The sequence below is a fragment of the Corvus kubaryi genome, unplaced genomic scaffold (assembly GCF_017639235.1).
Source record: "Corvus kubaryi isolate FWS band 111438036 unplaced genomic scaffold, C.kubaryi_AGA036_p1.0 62605, whole genome shotgun sequence".
Lineage (NCBI taxonomy): Eukaryota > Metazoa > Chordata > Aves > Passeriformes > Corvidae > Corvus > Corvus kubaryi.
The window spans coordinates 7679-30459 of NW_024581460.1; the positions used below are offsets into that span (position 1 = coordinate 7679).

A 22781-nucleotide genomic window follows, 5' to 3' on the forward strand; every position below is an offset into this window, starting at 1 on the left:
TCCCCGGTGGCTGGGGTGGGCGCCGCCGCCACCCGAGGGGAGCGCGCGGGACCGTGAGGGCGGCGGGAGCCGCGCAGGTAACGGGGGCACGGCGGGGGCACGGCGGGGACACGGCGCTGCCCTCCGGGGCTCGTCCTGCCCGCCGCGGGGACAGGCGGTGCCGGGGCTCGGCGGCCGTGCAGCGGGGCGGCCACGCAGCGCCCTGCGGCCGGGGGAGCGGCGGGGCGCAGCCCGGGCACGGGGGATGCTGCTGCTGCTGCTGCTGCTGCTGCGGCTGGGCGGGCGGAGGACGGGGGATGCCGGTGCTGAGCGCCGGGAAGGCGCCGGATCCGCGCCCCGTCCCTCCCCGCGGGGCCGGGGATGCTGGCCCCGAGCTCGCCGTGCCGTAGTGCGGCGGCCCCGGGGAAGGGATGCTGGTGCCTCACCCTCCGTTCGCAGAGGGATCCGGGGGTGCCGGCGCTGTCCCTGCGCTCCCCGAATCCCTCCGGGAATGCGGTGCGTCTGTGCCGGGCGTGGATCTGCTCCCTGCGCTTCGGCCGTGCGGCAGCGATCCGAGAGGATGCTGGTCCCGCCTGTGCACTTGTTCCTTCTGCTTCTCCAACGCGGCGAGGATCCGAAAGGGATGCTGGTTCAGCCGGCAGCCTGCCTGCTTCCCATTCCGGGGAACCGGAGGATTTCCCCCCCCCCAGCCCCTTCCCGTGGAATACGAGCTCACGGAGAGAGCTGCCAGACCTGTCCCTCCATGTCTGATGAGTGGGCATCCCTGCCCATGGCGGGGGGCTTGGAATTAGATGTGCTCCAAGTCCCCTCCGACCCAAACCATTCCACGATTCCGTGATAATCATGGAAAATCTCGCCAGGATTGTTTCTGCCTTTCCATCCTCCCTCTGTGCTCCTAATTGAAACAGAGGATGTGGGGGATTACGGTGTGGCTGTCCCTCAAGACGGAGCAGAAGTGGAACAAGGGAGCGCAGCGCTGGAGTTTCTTTCCCGCTGAGTAATTAGAATGGAGTTGGGAGATTAATGTATTCTCCTTTTGTGCCTTCGTGTGGGTGGGAATGGGCTGGGGAAACGCAGTGAATGAGCTCCTCTCCTTTCTCCAGGGTCAGGATCGGGTGGGGAATGGCCGAGGTGACATTTTCCTCTCCTCCAGGAGGAGTCTGGTGTGTTGTTTTATCTCCCCATTTCTCTGGGACAGATAAGTGTGAATTAATCCCCCTCCGTCCTTTCTTTCTAAAGTCCGATGAGTTGTTTTTGGTTTTTTTTTTTTTTCTTCCTCATTGCTCCCTTAGGAACTTTGAAATTTATTCTTTGAAAAAAAAATTCCTTGTGGGAATCAACCCGTTCTCCTCGTGATTTTCACTGCTTTATAATAATTGCCTGTGCATGTCTTAATTAATCCTTTCCAGCAAGAGTTGGATGGGCTTCTTCTGCTGATAAATAATGTAAAAATCCATAACCACACTGACAAACTGCTCCTTCTGCCTGCGTTTTATTTGCAGTGCTTGTGGTGGAAGGGGAGGCCTCCCCTCCTCTTTTATCCCTGGTGTCATCGAAAGTGTTTTGTTTTTATATACATATAAAAATAACCACAAAATCTCGTATGCAGAGGCCTAACAAAGAGTGTACAAACTGGATCTGTGGTAAGGAGCTCTCCTGACACTGAGGATTGCTTATTACAGCACCCATCTGTCTGCACCAATTAATAGCTCATCCATAGGCTCGTTTGCAAAACTTGGGGCTCCTTTCGCAATGGAATCCTTCTCCTTTTGCTTCCTTTCACCTGGAATTGTTTTACTTTTCCCATGGAGGGGCGCTGGGATGGGCCAGGCTGTATATTTTGTTGGGCTTTCCTGTCTCTTGTAAATACATTCTTAATTTTATTTTTGGTCCGGTAATTAATATCTTGAACGTAAAATGGGAAAGTCCTGAAAGGACACGGTGAAATTTTTACTGCTTTTTGCATAGTTAAAAGTTTTGGGGTTTTTTTAAAATTTTGTGGCTTCTTGGGTCTTTGTTTTTGCGTGTTTTCTTCAGCTTGAGGTTGTGGGGGAAGGCAGAGGATGGGTGGATGTGTTCGGATCCTGCTGCTTTGTGTGTCATTAATGTGATTTCTAGGGAGCATTCTTGGAGTTTTTCCCAAGACTCCACATCCTGGCCTGGATTTGTCCGATTTCTGTGGTGCTGGCTTTAACTAGTGTGAGCACAGTTCATCTTAGGTTGCTTCTGGACCTTTTTTGTGAAGGGTTTTCTACGGATCACTGCAATTACACCTCAGTTACAGCGAGCAAAAAAAAATCCCTTGCTCATCCACACTGCAAGGTGACCTCACTCAAACTGGGGAACAAAATCCGCTGGAGTTGGTTTAGGAGAAACAAACAAGCAAACAAAAAAAAAATTGTGAATCCAGAGTTCTGGAAATGACAAAACACTCCAAAGGTTGGGGGTTTCTTTTCGGAATCTGAGGAATTTGAATTTTCTGTTATTAAAATGTTAAACCCAAAGGAATGGATTCCAATGGGATTAAGCACCTTGTCCGACATGGGATCACAGACTGGTTTGGGTTGGAAGGGACCATTTATTTCCAATCTTTCTGCCAGGGAGCTGTACAGAGCTAAGCAGGAGTTGGTTTTATCTGTCTGTAACTTGTGGTGTCCTGGTCAGGAGCTGGGAATGCGCAGAAAGGCTCCAGGGCTGGCCGATGCTGCCTGGCAGATGGGACAGTTCAGCTCTTTCGTTTCTTCCCAGAGCTGCCAAATGGTCCAAAAGTCAGTCTGAGAAATTACATTTCTAAAGTCAGAAGGACACAACTTTTCAAGCTCGTATCAACTTGAAATTGGCCTTGAATCCGGCGTGGTCACGTGGGACATGTGTCAAACACTGTGGCTGCTCTGGATCTGTTCAAGCTCAGTGTGTTGACTCTTCACAGCAGCATTTACTTCAGAGCACCAGCTGAGATTTGAGCTGTGTTGGTTCTACCACTTCAGGTGTGGAGGGAGTTCTCTTTTCTGCCTTTTTTTTTTTTTTTTTTTTTTTGCTCCTCTTTTTGTTTTTCCTGGGTTTGGAGCTTTTCCTATTTCTGTTTTTTCCCTATTTCAGTGCTGCCTCAGCCACGGCTTCCCCACCAGTCTCTGTGAGAGCGAGAAGCAGCCTGTGAAAGCGAGTTGTCAAATGAGCTGAATTTAACATGCTTATCTTTAGCAGCTTGGTCTTTTCTTCCTCTTTGCATGTTTGTTTTTAACCAGCCTGTCTTCAAAAAGCTCCAGCCAAACCCTTTCCCCTCTCGTGATGCTGCAGAGAAGCCCAGAATTGTTTGGGTTGGAAGGAACCTCTCCAGATTATCCCGTCCAACCCACAAACTGCACCAAGGGTTTAAAACCTTCATTTTTCTGGCCGTAAGATGGGCCTGTGTAAATAAAAATGTGCATCACAGCACACGTCTGGTAATTAAATCCTTCCTATCTCTCGCTGTGTTTGCATTGGGGAGAAAGGAAAAACTCTGTTCTCTCAAGATTGGGAATGTGTGCAGGTTTGTGGTTGCTTGCTTTTGGGGATACCGATGGAATATTTGGAGTTTTCTAAATTTCTTGTTACTTTTTAAACACTAATTCACTTGAAAGCAGCTGGTTAGAGACTGGATTTTGGAAATTTTACCTTTGTAAGACGAAATTGTTATTAAAAAGAGGCTTCTTTGTGCTCTGAGGGCTCTGTGAACTTTTCCCACCTCCAATTTCAGAGCTTCTCCCATGGACGAGCCCAATCTGCTGAGTCCCCGTTCTGCTGAGAAAACCCAGATCCAGCCCCAGGGAGTGATTCCTGTTTAAATTGGCTCCACGGGGAGAGTGGAACTGGCAGAGCAACCCTAAAATTCCCCTCTCTGGGAGTGTGAGGAGAAAAGGGGTGGTCAGAGAACATCTTCTGGCTGATTCTCAGCTGCTGGGGTGGTTTCTGGCGGGGAGGATGGAGGAGTGCAATTAAAATGGGTTTGGGACAGCAACAAGAAAAGCAGATTAAAATGCCACATTTGAGCCCAGGTAGCCAAACCTCCTTGGGCAGGCCAGTGGCGAGCTGGGACTTGCGGGGTTGGTGCTGGTGACTGGTTTTGTTTTTGTTTTATAATTATTCCTCAGGAGTTCCGAGGCCGTGCAGAGAACGAGATGCTATCGCTGTGCGTGGAGCTGCTGAGTCACAAACAGCCTGGTTTCAGTGTGGCCAAGTTGAAAGTGTGGGGTTTTCTAAAAATATTCTGTCATAATCAACGTGATCCCCTTGTTTTCACCATTTTTGGGTGGAGTCTCTCTGCTTTTCTTCCATTTAGTTCTTCCATCAAATTCTTCCATTCATTTCCTCCAGGAATTCAAAAGAAAACAGGATTAAAACTTGCAGAAGGACCTTGCAGGAGAAGTTGAAGCAGTTTGTCTGCCAGCAGCAATCCTTAGGAATTGAGAGGTAAAATACTTTCATGGGTTAAAAGGGGTTTTAGTGAGTTCTGTCTGTTTTGTGTTCCAGGTTATCCAGGAAAAGAAGGAAGCCTCTGGAGTGCTGCTGTGTCACCATGGGGTCCGTGGTGTGGGAATGTGGTTGAAATTTTAATACTTCATTCATGCCACAGAAGGCTGAGAGGGGAAAAAAAAAAAAAGGGAAGATTTCTCAAATACCATCTCCTGGACTGAGCTGAGGATGTTGAATACAAAAGCTCTTCCAGCTGGGAGGAACCTCAAGCAAGGCCTGGAAATATCAAAGTGAAAACTGCGGATCCACGAGGAGCTGGAAGATCTTCCTGCCTGGGCTGCGCCCCTGGCCCCATTCCCGGTGTGGAAGGATGGCTTTTGGCTGGATGCTGTGTTCCCTGTGGATTTTGGATGTCTGGGTGGCCCCCACGGGAGGGCACAGCCTGTTCTCCTGCGAGCCCATCATCCTGAGGATGTGCCAGGATCTGCCTTACAACACCACCTTCATGCCCAACCTCCTGAACCACTATGACCAGCAAACAGCAGCTCTGGCAATGGAGGTAAAACGATTTTTTTTCCATAAATAAGTATAAATATTTTTAAAATATACATACATATAAAAAATATATATAGTATGAATAGATATAAAAATGTTTGGTCTTCAGTTCACCAGTAATTGACAAGAGAATCCAACCAAAAAAAACCACCAACAAACCAAGGTAATGAATAATTCAAATACAACCCCAAATGCCATATTCTAAATAGTTGAACTATTCCATGACTGCAGATCCTGCCTAGTTGGATATCACTGAGTGGGAAATACTCTGGATGTGCTTGTTAGTTTAAATATCTGAAGTCTGGTTTATACAAGAATTTTTCAGTGTATTTTCCATCTCACCCAAGGAGTTTCCTTACTTGGAGTTCTGAGATATGACTAAAATGAGTGGAAATGCAGAATATTAATCAAGTCTTGCTCTCAACCTGTTCAAAATTCCGTGAGGGATTTGTGCAGATTTGGTTTATTTGTATTTTTTAAAGTGTTTGGGAACCCTTTGTGGGTAAATCTGTGGTGCTGTAGACTGAGAAATGAAAGAATAATCCTGTGTTTCCTTCTTGGAATGCTCTTCCTGACAGTACAGAAACTGAATTTCATTGTTCTTGTTAAGTGATACAAAGCCTTGGCTTTGTGTGGCCTTTCCATGGAAGAGTTTGGAATTGGATGTGGTGGATTTCTTTAAAATTGAGCTTCTTGCCCTTCAATTTGCTGTTTGAAGGAACTCTGGACTTGGATTGCAATGGCTCCTTTGGATGGCTCTGGAGATTCCCGTTACCCTGAACACGGAGCAAAAGGAGTGAATTTTGTTATAGAATTGGTTCTGGCAAGTTCTGAGGCCCTGGCACAGAATTCCCGGAGAAGCTGGGGCTGCCCCTGGATCCCTGGCAGTGTCCAAAGCCAGGCTGGAGCAACCTGGGACAGTGGGAGATGTCAGGGTTGGAATGGGATGAGCTTCAGGATCCCTTCCCACCCTGGGATGAGCTTTAGGATCCCTTCCCACCCAGACCATCCTGGGATTTAACGACTTTATTTATTCATTCATTCTCCAACCTATTTTACACCAGTTTCCAGCTGGTTTCCTTCAATCCCCTTTTGGGTTGTGCTGCAGGTAAACCCCCTGGAGATCTTGGAAGCCTCCTTTTTATCCCCGAGGCTTCTCCTCTCCAGGTGGAAGCGTTCCAGCTCTCTCCCTGCAGTGTCCTTCTCCAAGTCTTGGCCTTCCCTCCTGCATTTTTTTGCTGCTTCGTTCCTGGGATAATTTGAATTCCCTTCCCCTGTCCCTTTTGTTTTCCAGCCTTGTCCTGGTCGGTGGCACTTCACCCGGGCCGTGGGCACCATTTATGGTTAAAACCCCACTTTTCACTGATCGTGGCCAGCGCTGTGCCCATTTTCCAGACTTTCTGCTGCACGTCAAACCCGTGCTTTCAGAGAACTGTCAGAAACATAATTTCTACTCCAGACCCGTTTCTGGCCGCCGCTGGAAGCGGAGCAGTAATTCCGTGGACCAGAACAACGGGTGCAATTATCCCAATTTTTGTGAAGCAGCTTTCTGCCTCCGAGGGGGGAACTGGGGAGGGGGTGAGCGCTGCTCCTCTGCCCTCTGAGGTGCGAAACGCGAGTTAAAAGCAGGAATTACCTGGCGTGAAACGCTGCAATTCACACCGAAGCCATTCTTAGGCTTAGCACGGGGCGCGTTGGTGGCGTGGGTGTGTTTAACACTCCCTTTTGCCAATAAAATCAGCATTTAAGGCGGCAGTTTCAGCCTGGGGATGGATTATGGGCTGCTTCTGAGGAAGGGTGAAAAGGCTTTATCAAGCTTCAAATTCTCCCACTGCAGGGTTTTGAGCAGCAGCAACAAAAAAAAAAAAAAGACTGAAAATCCACAGCTTTTCATCAATATATTCCCATTCCTTGCATTAACTCAGATTGCACTTTAATATACGCTTAGGGAGAGGGAAGTTTTTATTGTTTGGCTTTTTAGGCATTATTTAGTGGCTCCATTACGGAGCACTCAAATGCTGGGCTGATCGAAGTCTGTTGAATGTTGCATTGTGGTATTTTCTGGGAACGTCTCTGGTCTCCAAGCCCCCTCCCTGGCTGCTGTGAACGTAAAATAATGTAGCAGCAGAATCGGGGTGATTCATTTGGTGTGCTGCAGGGAAGGCCTTGTCATTCTCACAGTTTTCCACTTTTTCACAGCAGTTCCTGATTAAAAAAAAAAACCCAAGAAGAGTTCATCTTATTTGTGCTGGAAGGGCACAATACAACGAGGAGTGGAGGTGAAGCAAAAATGAGAATTATTGTAGCTGTTGTCTTGCCATCAATAAATTCAATGTACTTCTCTTCCCATACTGCTGGTTGCTTAAAAACTTATTTATTATTTCTTGAAAGCTTGGAAAAATCAGTTAAGTTGCCTTTTTGAGACTTAAGGCTGGTGTAATTCCTTCATAATTGTAATAAAGTCACATCATCAGGTTAGAGAATCAATAAAATCGGGGAATCCCAGAATGGTTTGGGTGGGAAGGGACCTTAAAACTCATCCAGTTTCAACCTGGACACCTTCCACTATCCCAGGTTGCTCCAAGCCCCATCCAGCCTCGTCTTGGACACTTCCAGGGATCCAGGGGCAGCCACAGCTTCTCTGGGAATTCTCTTCCAAGGCCTCACCACCTTCACAGGGAGTTACTTTTCCTCAGCATCCCATCCAAATCTCCCTTCTTTCGGCCTTGATTAAATAAAGGCAAATAGAATATTCCATCGAGGTCCCTGCTGGAATCAGCTCCCAGTCCTTGATTTACTCCTGGGAGAGATAATTCCTTATAAGCTTTGTGCTGTGCTGCAGCCACGAGGCTGCTTTAATCTGGGAACACTGAAGGGGGGAAGGGTGCTGCCTCCAGGAGCGTTATTTTATTCCCAAATATCCCTGAAGGATCTTGGTCCTTTCGGCAGAGGACGAGCACCGATCCAAGCTGGCTCTGGCAGGGACTGAAATGAGAATTATTTTGCCTCTGCTGTTGTAAAAGCAGCAATAAAGGGGTGCTGGCACCCCAGCTCTGACAGAGCACGGAGCCACGAGCTGCTGGTGTCCAGGGCAGGAACTTCCCAGCTCCTGTGGCCGGGATGAGCTGTCCAGGCCGGAGCAGAGCCGGGAGCTGTCCAGGGCTTCTCGCATCCCGACTCCGGAGGGTCCCTGCGGAGCTGTCACATCCAGCGTGCTGTGAGGCGTTGGTGAGGTTTTCTATGACCTGCTGGCAGGCTGCTTTTTGGCAATACCCATCAGGAATCGCTGGTTTCAGCAGTGCTGGTAGAACTTCCCTCCCAGACATTCCCGAGGATGCTGCTGCGGCGTCGGGATGGCGCTGCTCCCCCGGCTCCGCATGTTACATAAATCCATAAATCCTGGGCTGATGGAGAAGTCAAATTACCCCTCTCCCCCCTTGGGGACCTGACCTTGTTTACCCGTCTCTTTGGATTATTATTGCTCCAAAGAATTATCTTCTGTCCCTTTTCCACTTAATATTCCTCCGGCCTTGAAGGATTTGCTGACGTGTGAGCGTAGCCAGCGGTGGGGGTTTATCTGTCTTAATTCAGGTTTTGTAGGCAAACATTTTGATCAGAAAACGTGGAAGTTTGGGGCCTGTTGGAGCCCGTGGCCACTCGCTGACAGCTTTTGTCACTGCTGAGGAGAAGCAGTTTAATTTGATGATTGCCAGGCTTTTGGAATTAAATAAGCTCCCAGCGCTTCTTTCTCTTCACCCTGATTTTTATGGGACCCCACAAATGATGGTGGGGATCAAAGAGGCTTTAAAGGACAGGAGCCAGACATGGCTGAGGGCTGAGTGGGTCCCTCTGAGTTGTCTTTTGGGATTATACTGGAGGTCAAAGACCCTAAAAAGGAGACGACGCAGTCACCATATGGCCAGGGAGACAACGTGCTCTTCCTTTGCACTCCATTCCCATTTTCCTGACCCAAAAAGAGAAGCAGTAGGAACTGAGGGATGCAGCTGGGTTGGCCAGGACATGGAAAAGGGGGAAGTGGAGAAATTGTGTTGTCCTGCAGTTGTTCTGGGGTTTGCAGTGTGAGGGAAGAAGCTGGAAGGGCAGAGGAGTGATGTCCCCTCGTGTGCTCCTGCTCCATCAGCATCCCAGGGCTCACCAGGGAATCAGGGCACTGATACAAACAGACACCCCAGTCATGGATTTTTGGAATATTTAGAAGCAGAGCCAGTTAATTCGCCACAGAACATCCAACCACAGATGTGAGGACATCTGATTTTTCATACCCTGTTTCAAATTTAGCTGTTTCTTGCCTGTTTTGGTGCTCACAGAGGACAATTCCACGGACCTCACACGCTGCAAGGTCTGCATGTCCTTGCCAGCCCTGTTTTTGTCACCTTTGGAGTCTTAGTTCATTTTTTTCATCTTCTTTTTGAAGTGGGGGAGAACCAGAGTGTGCTTAAAATGGCGCCAACAGAAGGCATAGCTGTATTTATTCCCAGCCCAGTGCCAACATCTGGGATCAGAGGGATTTTTCCAGCAGAGGTAGGTCAGGTATTAAGTGGCTCATTTAGTGGTGTTTCCTTGCTAATAATCACCAAGGATGGGCAGAATGTGGAGTGGAAAATCCTTAACTTCTTACCCCCTTAATTCCACCTTTATTCCTTTTCTACTTCTGCCTTCCCTGTGCTTTATATCCCAAATTTCACACTTCTCCTTGGCTTTCTGTATTCCTCAGTTCTGCCTCCCAACCTCCTGGAAGCACAGGCACATAAAGCTAATGGAGAAGGGGGTTTTAATCAGGCTGCTGTTGTGTAAGCAGCCTGATCTTAGGCACTAATTTGCAGCAAGGATTAATTTTCTCGTTAGTGTGTGCGATTATGATCCCTGCAGAACAATGGAGCCGGGCAGGATCACAGGGAAGCGAGCGGTGCTCCAGCTGATTAAAGCCTTCTCTTTCATTAATTTTATATTCTCTTATCCCCAGCTGGAATTTTTACCTTAGATACAGCCACGTAAAGCTTTTAAATTTGTTTCATTGTCAAAGCAAAGCTGGGCTCGCAGAGATGATTCCGCGGCGTGCGGGCAGGGCCAAGGAATTCCTCATCGTGTCCTTGGGAATTCCTGCTTGAGGAATACCTGGGGCTTGTCTGTTCGAAATGCAGCAGCAGCCTCTGGTTCAGGCTTGATCTGCAAAGGGCACCAGTGTTATGCAAAGGTGAAATCCTTAGTGGGAAAGAGCAATCTGGGAAGAGCCAGGGCTGCTACATCCCCAAGCAGCTTTCGTACAGAAATGAGCATGATCCAACAATTCTGTAAAATGAGGTTTCTGAGGGAGCAGTTCAGCCTTGGCTGGGCTCGTGCTGGAGCCATGCATTGGATCCTTTTCGCAGGAAGATCGGAGATAATCTGAGGGAATGTTGCAAGTTCCGTGGATAGTGCCTGATTTCGATGGTTTGGACAGGAAGAGCAGCCGCGGGAGGTGATAATCTGCACTCAGATGAAACGCAGAGCTCCGCGTTTCATGGACCTGCGCTGAGGTTGGTGGAGGCCTAAGGAAGAAAGGGAAGGAGGCTGGGAATCTTGGGAAGCAGTTAATCCAGACAAAACGACATCCAGGAATAGGTGCAGAGAAGATGGAATTTTCGGCTGCTGCTGTGTGCAGTGGTTTGTGTTTGGGGGATGTGGTGACTCTCAAAGTTGGCAGGACACGGGGAATGGCTTCCCGCTGCCAGGGGGCAGAGTTGAGTGGGATACTGGGAAGGAATTCCTCCTCGTGAGGGTGGGAAGGGGCTGGGATAGGATTCCCAGAGAATTTGTGGCTGCCCCTGGATCCCTGGGAGTGTCCAAGGCCAGGCTGGACAGGGCTTGGAGCACCCTTGGTGGGAGCTGTCCCTGCCCGTGGCATTTCCAGGTGGGATGGATCCTTCCTTAATTGTTCCACATCACGTGGAGCAGTCTCTGAGTTGTTCCTTCCCACCCCTGCACTCCAAGAAACCAGAGAAAGGCACCTGAGGGCTGAGCTTTACTGAAAGAACGAGCACTAAGAAGAGATTTTCCTTCCAAAATGAACACAAAGCACACGAGGGTTCAAACTCCTGCCTGGGGATCACCAGTGCCCAAATATTAAAGCAAAATCACAGGCGTGAGAAACACTGAATTTTTTCTCTGCCTAACACATCTTCGCCAGAGAATAATTTAAGAATTATTGATTTTCAGTCTTGGATGTTTGTTAATGAGAGCAAGGTGCCACGTGAGCGTTTTTAGAATGCTGACTACGGCAGTGAGAGGAAAAACGAAGAGAATGAAAGGGTTGGGGGTTTTGTGAAATTGATAAACCAGCGCTTGCACGCTGGGGATGAACTCTGCCACCACGTTTGTATTTGCCTGGATCAAAGATTAATTCTGAACGACGATTCGAGTGGAAATAGGAAGGGGAAGTTTAGCCTTAATGGCTTAGTGCAAACATGGAGGGCGGCGGGGGGGGGGAGGAAAAACATTACTTTTACAATAAAGATACAGTTGAAAGTAAATGCTGCACGTCTTAATCAAGATGTATTCACAGGGGGATGTTTTCGGGGTCAGGGAGGCAGATGGCTCTGCAGCGTGCCTCGTTCTGCAGCAGCTGGTGCAGCCTTAAGGAGGAATTATCAGCAAAGGTGGAACGCACGCGGGTTTATTCCGAAGAGTTGAATACAAAGTACTGCGCAGCCAGTTGTCGCTCTGCAAGTGCAAATTCAGGTGCCAGGGAACGTTGTGCTGCTGGAGCATCTGGGGAATATTTGTTTTACCTTTTGCCACTCCCTCACCCACCACAAGGTCACAGATATTTGGGGTTTTTTGCTCAAAAGCCCCAGAGATGGGTCCTTCCCATCTTTGTGAGGGCTTTGTGTAAAAAACAGGCAGTGATGTAAATAATGTTTGGCTGCTTAAAAGCGGGCTGGCTTGGCTGGGATGTGCTTTTTGTTTTGCTGCTGCTTGGAAATTGGCTTTCCCCTGCTTTTTGTGGTGTGGGATGGTCATTCCAGTTACAGGGTAGATGGATCCAGAGGGGAAATCACCCCAGAGTGAGAAGACGAGGAATAAATCTGGAGTAACTTCGCCACCGAGGAGCAGTTGTCAGAAATATTTGTCTCGCTGGCATGGCTGCAGTTTCCTTCTTTGATTTCGGAGGCACTGGTGAGTTTAGAGGAAGTTCAGGTGGCTTTTATGGGTTTGAGGCACCTTCCACTGTCCCAGGTTGTTCCAAGCCTCGTCCAGCCTGGCCTTGGACACTCCCAGGGATCCAGGGGCAGCCACAGCTCCTCTGGGAGTTCCAGCCCAGCCCCTCCCCACCCTCTCAGCCAGGAATTCCTTTCCAATATCCCATCCATCCCTGCCCTCTGGCAATGGGAAGCCATTCCCTGTGTCCTGTCCCTCCATGCCTTGTCTCAAGTCCCCCTCCAGCTCTCCTGGAGCCCCTTTAGGCCCTGGAAGGGGTTCTGAGGTCTTCCTGGATCCTTCCCTTCTCCAGGTGAACACCCCCAGCTCTCCCAGCCTGGGGGCTCCAGCCCTCGGAGCAGCTCTGTGGCCTCCTCTGGCTTTGCTCCAACAATTCCATGTGCTCCTTATGCTGGGAGCACCAGCACCGTGCTCAGTACAGGGAAATACTTGTGTTATTCTTCAGATTTATCCATTTTCTCCCTGGACTCCTCACGTTCAAAAGCACATCCACGCAAATCACTGGCAGTTACATGAGCTGAGCGTGCTGTGAAGCATTTGCTGTTGTTTCTTCGGTCCGTTTTGGATTTTTTTTTTTTTAATCTTCAATAAACCACCTGCTGGTTTTACATTCCCTGCTTTTTGTGCCAAAGACACAGCGAGCGAGTTTTCCTCTCGGTATCATCAGCGATTTTACAGGGCTCGTCCTCCTGCTGGCTCTTTTACAAGCTGCAATCATCAGAAGGTGCCACGTTTATATTTTTATGGAGCAGCTATTCCTGGTTTTATGGAGTAGATGGATGTGCTGCAGCGCTGACAGAAGCCGTGTGACTCTGCTGTGTCACGTCACTCCTGTGGGGACAGCCACAGCCAGACCCTTCCGTATCCTGCGGAACCGTCCGGCTCAGCCGGCCCTGCGTGTCGGGAGCTGCAGCTCCGTCCTCCTGACCCTCTGCTGCTTCCATTTCTCCATAAGGCCTTGATAAAACACCTCCGGAGCCCTTCAGTCGAGGGGATTTTTCAGGAGAACGTTAAATTCTCCTGTTGGGTTTGGGAATCGCTTCTTCCCAGTTTCTCTGCGGTCTCCTATAAATCAATTCAGTGGAATTAGGTGGGTGCAGAACCAGCACGAAGTCGGATGCTCAGTCCTTCAGGGTTTATTTAATTTTGTCTTGTTTGTAAGACTCTCTGGACCCACTTTCAGGACCCACTGGAGGTCCTGGCCTTGTGTTTTCAGCAACACCGTTCCCATTTTCCTCCCATCTCGCGATTTTGGCCGGGATCCCCCCCTGGCTCCTCCTGTGTCCCGAGGAGTTGTTCCTATGGCTACCCCCCGCTTGTGGGGGGACAAAGGTTGGCATGTTGGTCCTCCCGAGCCAAATTCTGCCCTTTGACTCCCACCCCTTTTCACACCCCTCGCTAAGCTTGGCCTCTTGCTCCATCCGAGGCTTGTCAGCCGGGGGGTTCCCATGGAAACAGGGAAGGAAATTTGAAAAGAGAAGCACAAAGGGCTGCTTAATTTGAATTTGAACAAGGGAGGAAGGCTCCTTGTAGTTCATCTTTGTGTGGCGTGGAAGCCCGAAATTTATCTTCTGAAAGTTGCTTTCAATTTGTAAACTCGTTCATATTCCCTGTTTCTTGATTTATAGGACAAAAGTTGTCATGTCTGTGGCGCTGAGCGAGGAGAAACGTCTTTCTTTATAAATTCAGGGAGACAGCTCTGGGCAGCCGCTCGTTTTCTTCTCCCCCCTCACAGCTCCGAAAGCATCGCTCATGTTTTTAACATTTCTCCCTGAAAACTCACATGTATTACATATTTTCCCCTTCGTAAGGACTCAATCATATTGTCAATTATCCGACATCGCTGCATCCTTGTCTTTGTGGGGGAGTGGGTGAATGATGTGTCCTTGAGAATCAGCAGAGACTGAATCCCGGCTCCTGAGAATTCCTTTTCCCTCCTTATTGTGCATTTTAACCCTCACGGTGCAGGTGCAACACGGAAATGTAACTGCAGAGGATAATGTGGTTACAAAGTTTGACCTTGGATTTCAGCTTTGCTGCTTGTTGTCAATAATAAAGGAAAAAAAAAAACAAACCAAAGGCAAGGAAACAAAAATATCGTGGGATGGTGGCATTTTACCTGCATGTTTTACAAATGTGTCAGATTGTAAAGTTTGATGTGAATTTGTTAAAGGACAGGGAAGTTACTTTGCCTCCAAGTTTTCCCTCTGTGGCTTTTCGAATGACAGATGATCCAATTCTTCCAGAAAAGGTCTTTACCTCACGTCGGAGAAATACCATTTAAAAGGAGTTATTTGGGACTCTGTCCTCCAAATCTCGTGGCTAAAACACCGACCCTGCTGAGCCCTCAGTTTTTCTTTCCCCTCCCTTTGGAAATCATCCCTGTTGCTGACAATAACCTTCATTAAGTGGTATCACAAAAAAGGCAGCGTAATTCTCCAGATCCATCGGCCGCTTTTTTCCCCTGGCACCACGGGAGGCAGTTGCTTTTGTCTGGGAATTGCAAACTTCCAGGCTTTTAAAATTTAGCCTTTGCTTCCCCTCCCACTTTGTAGTGGCAGCCTTGAAGATTCCAGGGTCACGGAGGGGGCTCGGGGGAGTCGGAGCCAGGACTGGCAGGGATCTGTGGCCTGTGGATGTCCTGATCCCGCTGTATCCATCAGAAAAGAGCCGGTGGGATGGATTAAAGGACACATTTTTGATCTCTGGCTGTCAGTGCTCATCCTTGAGTTGGGAAGCAGTGGGAGCCGGGAGCGAGGGAAGAGCTGAGCTCGTTAACGAATGCACGGACACTCCTTCCCACTCTGCCAGCCCCATCCTGCTGCTTCCAGCTCTTTTTGCCTTCCCTACCCCACAGCCCCACTCCTGCTCTTCCCTCAGCTGCATTTTCCAGCCTTTTGGACACTTTTATAGACACATAAAAGGGGATTTTTGCAGCGTTGGGCAATTACTCAGTGGGAAAACGCTCTCACCCCTCTTGCCTCTCGCAGCCCCCTCAAGGAATTCAGTGAAGTCTTTCCTCCTTTCATAGTCTGATCCCACTGATTCCATTCCGTGTCCATTCCAAACTCCCCTGCAGGACATTCCATCCCCATCCTGACATTTCTAGGAGTGGCATTCACTGTTCAAGAAGGTTTTGGAGGGGTTCTTCCACAGCATCCACAGATGTTTGCTTCTCTTTATTCCGTTTAACTGGGAAAGGGTTTGGAATCATCACCCTGGGCAGGGGCCTCGTGTGGAGCAGTTGCATCATCTTTTTGTGTTCCCTCTCTCTTATTAATCCAGTTATTGTTTGGCCTTGTGAGCATTCCAGACATGTGGGAGCAATTTTCCCCAAAAACTCCGTCTGTGGTACAGAGGAGAGCTGGGAACGAACTCCTGGCCTCAACAGGGAGAAAAATCCCGGACTTTTGAGGGCAAAATATTCTTTAATCTACTTTGAGAGCAGCAAAAACCCTTTTAGGGTGCCGCAGAAACAAACAAGTGGAGGCACTGTGGGAATTCCTGTCAAATATTTATCTGGTGAATTATTAACTGGAAAAATCGAGTCAGTGGCTCGGGTTTGTCCTCAGTTTGATGGTTTGGGTGAGGATTTCAGGACTGGTCGTTCAGAGGTGGATAACAGCTGTCTGGCCAGTGGAAAAGAGGGATACAATTGCAATTATTTTTAATTCTTTTCCCCCTGTAGCATTCAGCTGTGACCTCATTAACTTGGCGCTGAATAGAAGGGAGAGTATTGCCCTGATGAATCTTAAATTTTAATTTACAGCTGCTGCGTTCACACATGGGTTTTTTTTAGAAATGGTTAGTGGTTTAAAAATGGTTAAAAATTGAAGTCACCAGCTAATTATCTTAATTCCTCTATTTAGAAGCATAAATTAATTTTAATTTAATCCACTGGAGTAAATTGAGGTATTCTCAGTCTTAACTTTCCTGTTCTATATTAATTTCTGATGAATAGAGAGGCCTGTTGGGTTGCCCTCTTGTAATTCCTTGATTGGGTGAAAGAAATTTATATTGGGATGGACAATTTCTTTGAAAAATTGAAAAAAAAAATCCCAATAAATTCAGGCAGTTTTTGTTCAGAACCTACAGACTCACTGGAGAATTGTAATCATAAAAGAAAGGACAATCTCTTTCCAAAGACTGACGTTTTCCCCCAAACCCACTTCATTTCCTCGTTGTTTGTGTCCAGCTGTGCAGGTGGCACGTGGGAAGAATTCCATGGCTAATACCAAAATAGGGGAAGTCGTTCCTGAGATTCAGCTAAAGCTCACCTTGGATTTTTGTAGTGGCTTTGTCGACTCGCTCACAGCACAGGGTGATTTTGTGTGGAGCCCCAGGGAACCCTGAGAGAAGCACTCTTGATTTTTCACCCCAACTTTCGGGTAAATGTACAGGTTTTCCTGAGGAAAATCTGGTTTATGTCATAATCTGGCCGCATCTTCATGTGAAGAGTGTTAAGTGCTGCAGCTTTACTTTTCTTCTGTTGGAAGTTGGCTGAAATATTTCCAAGCCCTCAGAATCCTCACAAACAAAATGGTCTGGAGTTGTAAATTGCAAAATGCCTCTTCCTGGGGAGTGGGAGAGCAGAGAAACAGTCACAGCTGTGGTGGAGTACATGTGGAATTAAATGGGAGGTGCTGCTGAGCTGAGATTTGGAGGTGCTGCAGCTTGGTTCGGGTGCATCCTACACCAGTAAATGCAGAGATACAAGGAAGGAATTCTTCCCTCTGAGGGGCTGGGATGGAATTCCCAGGGAAGCTGTGGCTGCCCCATCCCTGGAAGTGTCCAAGGCCGGGCTGGATGGGGCTTGGAGCAGCCTGGGACAGTGGAAGGTGTCGGGGTTGGAGCTGGATGAGCTTTGAGGTCGCTTCCCACCCAAACCATTCCATGGTTCTGTGATTCCGTATCTCAGGGGACAGCAGGGCTGTGGAGCTTGCAGAGAGCAGACCAGGAAAACCATCCTGCATTATTTATGCCCGTGGAACACAGCCTGCTGATTTTTGAATTACTTCCACCAAAAGACAGCTCAGTGTCCTGGACTGACAGTGCAGCCTGCCTGGAAAGCAAACACGAGGGAAAAAGAATAGAATATCTTTATTAGAAGTATTCTAAACAATACATTTTGATGATTGCTCTGTGAAATAGCCTTAATTTTGAGGCCCAAAGATGTAAGTCTTCTCTCCCATCCGAGTGCAGACAGCGTGTGTGTGTGGTTTTGCTGGGCTATGGATTGAACAGATGGTCTGCAATGTTAGATTAAGACACAGCTGTTAAAATATCAGCATTCGTGTGTCAGACACGTTCTGTCTGCTATCCAGGATGGTTCTTACAACGTTAATCCAGCAGATTGTGTTCTTACTTCAGTTTGCATCGTGTTATTTATGAGGATGGTTGTGGTGGCTCAGTGTTGAGCTCTGCTCCTTCCCAAGACCAAAAACCCTGACTTTTCCATGGAGATGCATCCCTGTATCCCCTGAGTACTTTTGGGGTTTAATTTGGGCAGTAACTGTGGGGCAGAGACTTTGTGGATGCCACAGGATCTTTTCTTGAAGGATTTAGGTGAGATTTGTTTTCGTAGGAGCAAAATTCAATCATTTAACCTCTTCCCAAGGAGATGCTGGTCCTGATTGTAACCAGGGAAGACACGAGAGCTGTTGGATGGTGATTCCTTCTTGGAGAACATCTCCAACATTCCCAGCTCAGGCAGGAGGGGATTTATTCGCCGTTGTTTTCCCGTGGATGGAACCAGGTGTTCTGGCTGGTGGGAGAATCCTGTGAGAGGATTCCGACAGCAGACTGGCTGCCAGGGGAGCAGCAGACAAAGCTTCCTGAATTCTTTCAGCGTGGATGGATTGTCTCCTGCAGCCTTTCTGGCTGCCAGAAGTTCTGCTCCTGGATTTCCCAGCCTCCTGCCCCTCCTGGCTGCCAAAAGTTCTGCTCTAACAGCCTCGTGCCTCTTCTCTGCCGTGGCAAGAAGGGTTTGTCTGCTGTGCTGTGGGGCTGATGCTCTAAAACTCACTTTAATTTACCTTAAACCCGGGTCAGAGTGGCAGAGGAAGAGGATAAATAAACTTCTGCCCCTTGTGAGACTGCCCCTGAAGTGCCTTAGGTGACAACTGCGATTTGTCCTCATTTTGTGACCATTTGGTGACAGCAAAGCTGACATTTAAGGCAGTCAGAACACTGCAGGTCCCCCTGGTTGATCTCCCAACCTGGGCTTGAATGCCAAAATTCAGCAAATAGAAGCCTTCTGCCATCCTCATCCCAGTGGAAAACACAGAGATCCAATAGGCTGCACTGGCTTGTAATATTAAACATTCTAGATATCCTGCTGCATCAGCTGGGTGAAAAACCACAGCGAAGTCACACATGAAGTAGTAGAAGTCATCAAGCCTTGGGGAAAAAAAAGTGGTGATCAAAAACCCTCCAGTGGGAGGGTTCAGCGTTTCTTATGGAATTTCTTATGTTTGGAAATCCAGCTTGTCTGGTTTTGTTCTGCAGGGTGTTAATGTTGCGTATTCTGTGGCAGGCGCTGCCATCCTGTATATTTACAGCTCTAAAAAATCAAAAGGGGAGGCAAATCCAAATGGTGACTTCGAATTTTGGCTGTGTCCTTATCTGTATTTTCCATCCTATTTGTGATTTATAGAAATCCCCTTTTTTTTTGAGCACTGAAGAATCTGATCTGGGTGCAAATCCCATCATGTGCTCTCCGGCCAGTGTCAAATCCTCTGACAAACCCCACCAAATGCTTTTCCTCCTTTGCTCGGATTTTTGAGCAGTGGATTGTCATGCTCCTCTCTCCTGGTTTTTTCCAAGGAGACCTCCCTGGAGCTGGCAGGAATTGTGTGATCCTGCTGTGTGGATCAGGGAAGGAGAAGGAGAAGGAGAAGGAGATAGAGAAGAAAAAGGAGAAGGAGACAGAGAAGAAGGAGACGGAGAAGGAGATGGAGAAGGAGAAAGAAAAGGAGAAGGAGAAGAGAAGGAGAAGGAGACAGAAGGAGAAGGAGAAGAGAAGGAGAAGGAGACAGAAGGAGAAGGAGACAGAAAAGGAGAAGAGAAGGAGAAGGAGACAGAGAAGGAGAAGAGAAGGAGAAGGAGAAGGGAAGGAGAAGGTTGGTGTTGCTCCACTTCTCAGCACAGGTCTCCTTGCCCTTCCCACGGTGACAGCAGCACCAGAGCATTTCCCAGCGGGCCTGGAAGCAGTGATCACTCTCCCACTTGGAATGTCATCTTTGCAGGAGATGGAAATGTGTCATTTCCTTGAAAAATAGGATTTTGACGAGATTTACAGCTCCTGCCCCAGAGTCTCTTCCTTGCCCAGGCAAAGTGTCTTTATTTAACAGTATCAAAAATACAATCCAGAGGATGGTGGATGTATTTCCCTGGTAATATCCCTCTGGAATTCTCCCAAGCCCATCACAGCAGGCATATGGAGAGGAAGGAGGAAGCCCAAACCCTCTCAGCTGCCACCAACCCAACGCTCCCTGCAAATGGAAATGGTTACCAGGACCACCCATCTTCATTCCCCCATTCCCAAAACACGAATCCCACATCCAGGAAAAGCTGACAGATGGATGCCGTCTTCCAGAGGAACTTTGGAATTTAAAATGCAGCAGGAGACCTCTTTAAAGAACTCGAGCAGATGGCTTTGCTTTTAGTCCTATAGGCAGAGATTAATGTCATTCCCTGTATTTTAACTACTTCCATCTTTATCCTCCTTTTTTTCTTCCCGCAGAAATTAACCTTGGCTGTCTGTTTGGAGACAGAAAGCTTGGGATGGTTTTTCATGATTGCTGCCCTCTCTGAGTAAGGCAGGTAAAATAATTGGCCTTGGGTTTAAAGTGAATAACAAAGTGAGTGCCTCGTCCAACCTATAGCATGAGAAAAATATCATTTAAACCCACAGTAATTGCTTGTCTTTTTATATTGTTGGAGTTACTTAAATAACTGTTTAAATGCAGGCATTTATTTTTAGTGCTAAGGTAAAAACAATCTGGTTCTTTTTTTTTCCCCTTCCCAGCCCCTAAAGCAGTGCAGTGTCAGTCTAATCCTCACTGCTACCAGGATTTTTCCAGCTGCCATCAAATTATGAGGTGTGGGATATTGAAAGGCTGTGGGTCACGGGGTTCATAGGGATAATTGGGAATCACTTTATTCCATGCTGGAGGGGAAAAGCTCAACAGGCAGCCAGAGCCGTGCCCCGCTTGGCTTTTCGTACGTGTGTAGCACTGTGAAAAACCAGAAATAATTCCAAAAATAAAAGTACACCTCAGTTTCTCGACAGGGAAGTTGTTGGTGAGGTGAGCGGGGATGTGCTTTGTGCCGGGAATTCTCACTGGGCGTGTCTTGGCACCGTGCGCTCAGAGCAGGCTGGGGCAAAGTCACCTTTTGCCTTTAGAAAGCAGAATGAAGGGTCTGCAGCAACCGGAGTCGCACGAAGTTGGGTGAACTGCGTTGATTCCAGAAGAAACAAACTCACTCCTGCACACCTGGCTGTGCTCGTGGTGCTCTCTGCCACCTTCAATTTCACGGCACGATCCAGCTCGAGCCAAACTGGGTGGGAAAAGGTGGAAATGGCTCTGGTCTTCTGCCAAGTTCGGGCCCCAAATCCCTGCTTTTTGCTCTGCTGTGGCCGGGTGAGCATTCCCTGATTTTCTTCAGGAAGCAGCAGCCGGGTTGAGGCAGGACCCTGTTTGATCCCAGCAGCTCTTCAGCTCAGGTGTGAACCTGGAGCAAACGTCTCCAGGTGGAGTGTGAGCGCCAGGAGCGTGGGCTGCAGGATCCAGTGAATCCAGAGGGGTTCACAGGAGTCAGGGGCGATGGAAAATAAGATTTTCAGTCTCAAGGAAACCAATTCTGCTCGTGACAGCCGTCAGAAGCAAGGGGCCAGATGTGCTCAGTGGAAGCAGGAGCTGTCTGCAGAGCTAAATCCAAAGCAGCTCCAGTTCTCCAGGGAAGGCAGCCTGGAGGGCATTAGTGCCCGTGCCCTTTGAGACACAATTCCCGGTTTCTTCCATCAAAGAGCGGGAGATGCAGGACAAAGAGCAGCTCGTGTGGCTGCTCTGAGCCAGGATGTGCCCTGAGGCAGCTGCTTCCACCCGGGAATTGCAGCAGCAATTGAGAGTCATAGCATCACTCTCTTCCCAGGAGCCTGAGGGGAGAAAAGTTCCCTCCTTCCCTCTCGGGATTTATGAGGATGCTTCCTGTTTAGTTCTCTGTTCAAAGAATGGAATATAAAACCAAACAGAGTAGGGAAAGATCAGCCGAGTAATTTGGTTTAAATCGTGCAAAGTCACTTCCCAAAACCAGCCAGTTGAATGTCTGTGTAAATATTTTTTAATTGAAATATTTATTTTATTTACCTGATAAGAAAATAATTGGGTTTATTATCTCTCAGTATTACGAGGTCTGAAATCAGATCTCGGTTCCATGGTGTATTTATAATTTGAGTTACTTCTCTTGTTTGTAACCAAAAATGAGGACTTGTTAAAAAAATTATTTGGAGTGAGGGAAAATCTACACATTCCAGCTCTCCTTTGGCTTTCATCCCTTGGGGAATGAAAGCTGGGGGTTGGAAGGAGATGATCTTTAAGGTCCCTTCCAACCCAAACCATTCTGCGATTCCATGACCCCCTCCTGAAAACAAACCCGAGGCCAGCAGGAAATTTCTAATCTCTGCTAAAGCACGGCCATCTAAGCTCTTGATGGAAATAGCGGGGAAGGAAGGAGCTGGGGAAGAGGGAGAAGAAAGAGCTGGGTGAGGTTGTGCTGCTCTGAGGGAAGCAGGGACACAGGGCTGGGACACAGCACCTGGGTGGCAAAGCCAAGGACAGGAAGAGTTTATCTCTTCCTAAACATTTATCTCTTCCTTTCTTGGATTTCCTGGGACTTGGCCTGAATGACTGAAATCAGTTTGGCTGCCACACCTCCTCTTGCCCTCGTCCTCTTCCTTTTTCCTCCTGGAGTTGTTCACCAGGCGTTTTTCAAAAGCGCATCCCATTTAACAGAGGGCCTTTTGTTCGGCACCGGCGGAGTCATAACTTGCTCTGCGTCCTTGGGCAAGAGCATAAAAAGAGTCTTTTAATCTCCCCGGGTTTATTTTTAATAGGGAACAACATAATCAGTAGGTGGAGGTGACTTTTCATCTTTGGAGCTGCGAGGACAGACAATTTGGGGATAATTTTTGGGGCGCTTTCAGAGGGAGCTGCCCACAGGCACAAATGCTGCTGTCGCTGCCTCAGAGCAAGCGAGGCTCTTTTTCTGTGTTATCAGGAGTCGTTGCCGGGATTTTTCTTCTCCTGTTCTCCAGCTCAGCCTCTTCAGGATTTTAAAGTTCGCAGGATCCCAGGATCATTGAGGCTGGAAAAGATCTTTGGGATCATTGAGTCCAACCTGTGACCGATCCCCACCGTGTCCCCAGCCCAGAGCACGCCACGTCCAGGCCTTCCTTGGACGCCTCCAGGGACGGGCACTCCAAACCTCCCTGGGCAACCCCTGCCAATGTTTAACAGCTTCTCCATGAAGAAATTCCCTCTGATGTCCAACCT

At 48.2% G+C, this 22781-nt stretch overlaps 1 protein-coding gene across 2 annotated transcripts in view; it reads left to right on the forward strand.

Moving 5' to 3' along the window:
* The first annotated feature begins 3 nt into the window (after window positions 1–3).
* LOC121672495 (frizzled-3-like) overlaps window positions 4–22781 on the forward strand; it is a 48007-nt gene continuing 25229 nt past the window's right edge. The window contains exons 1-2 of one of the 2 annotated variants that reach the window (XM_042045157.1): window positions 4–77; window positions 4510–5011. In XM_042045157.1, the coding sequence (XP_041901091.1) occupies window positions 4823–5011 (189 nt within the window). In that variant the 5' untranslated portion in view covers window positions 4–77; window positions 4510–4822. Of the gene's footprint in view, window positions 78–4509; window positions 5012–11939; window positions 12184–22781 lie in introns of those variants that run through there. The other variant, XM_042045158.1, reaches the window with a different exon arrangement.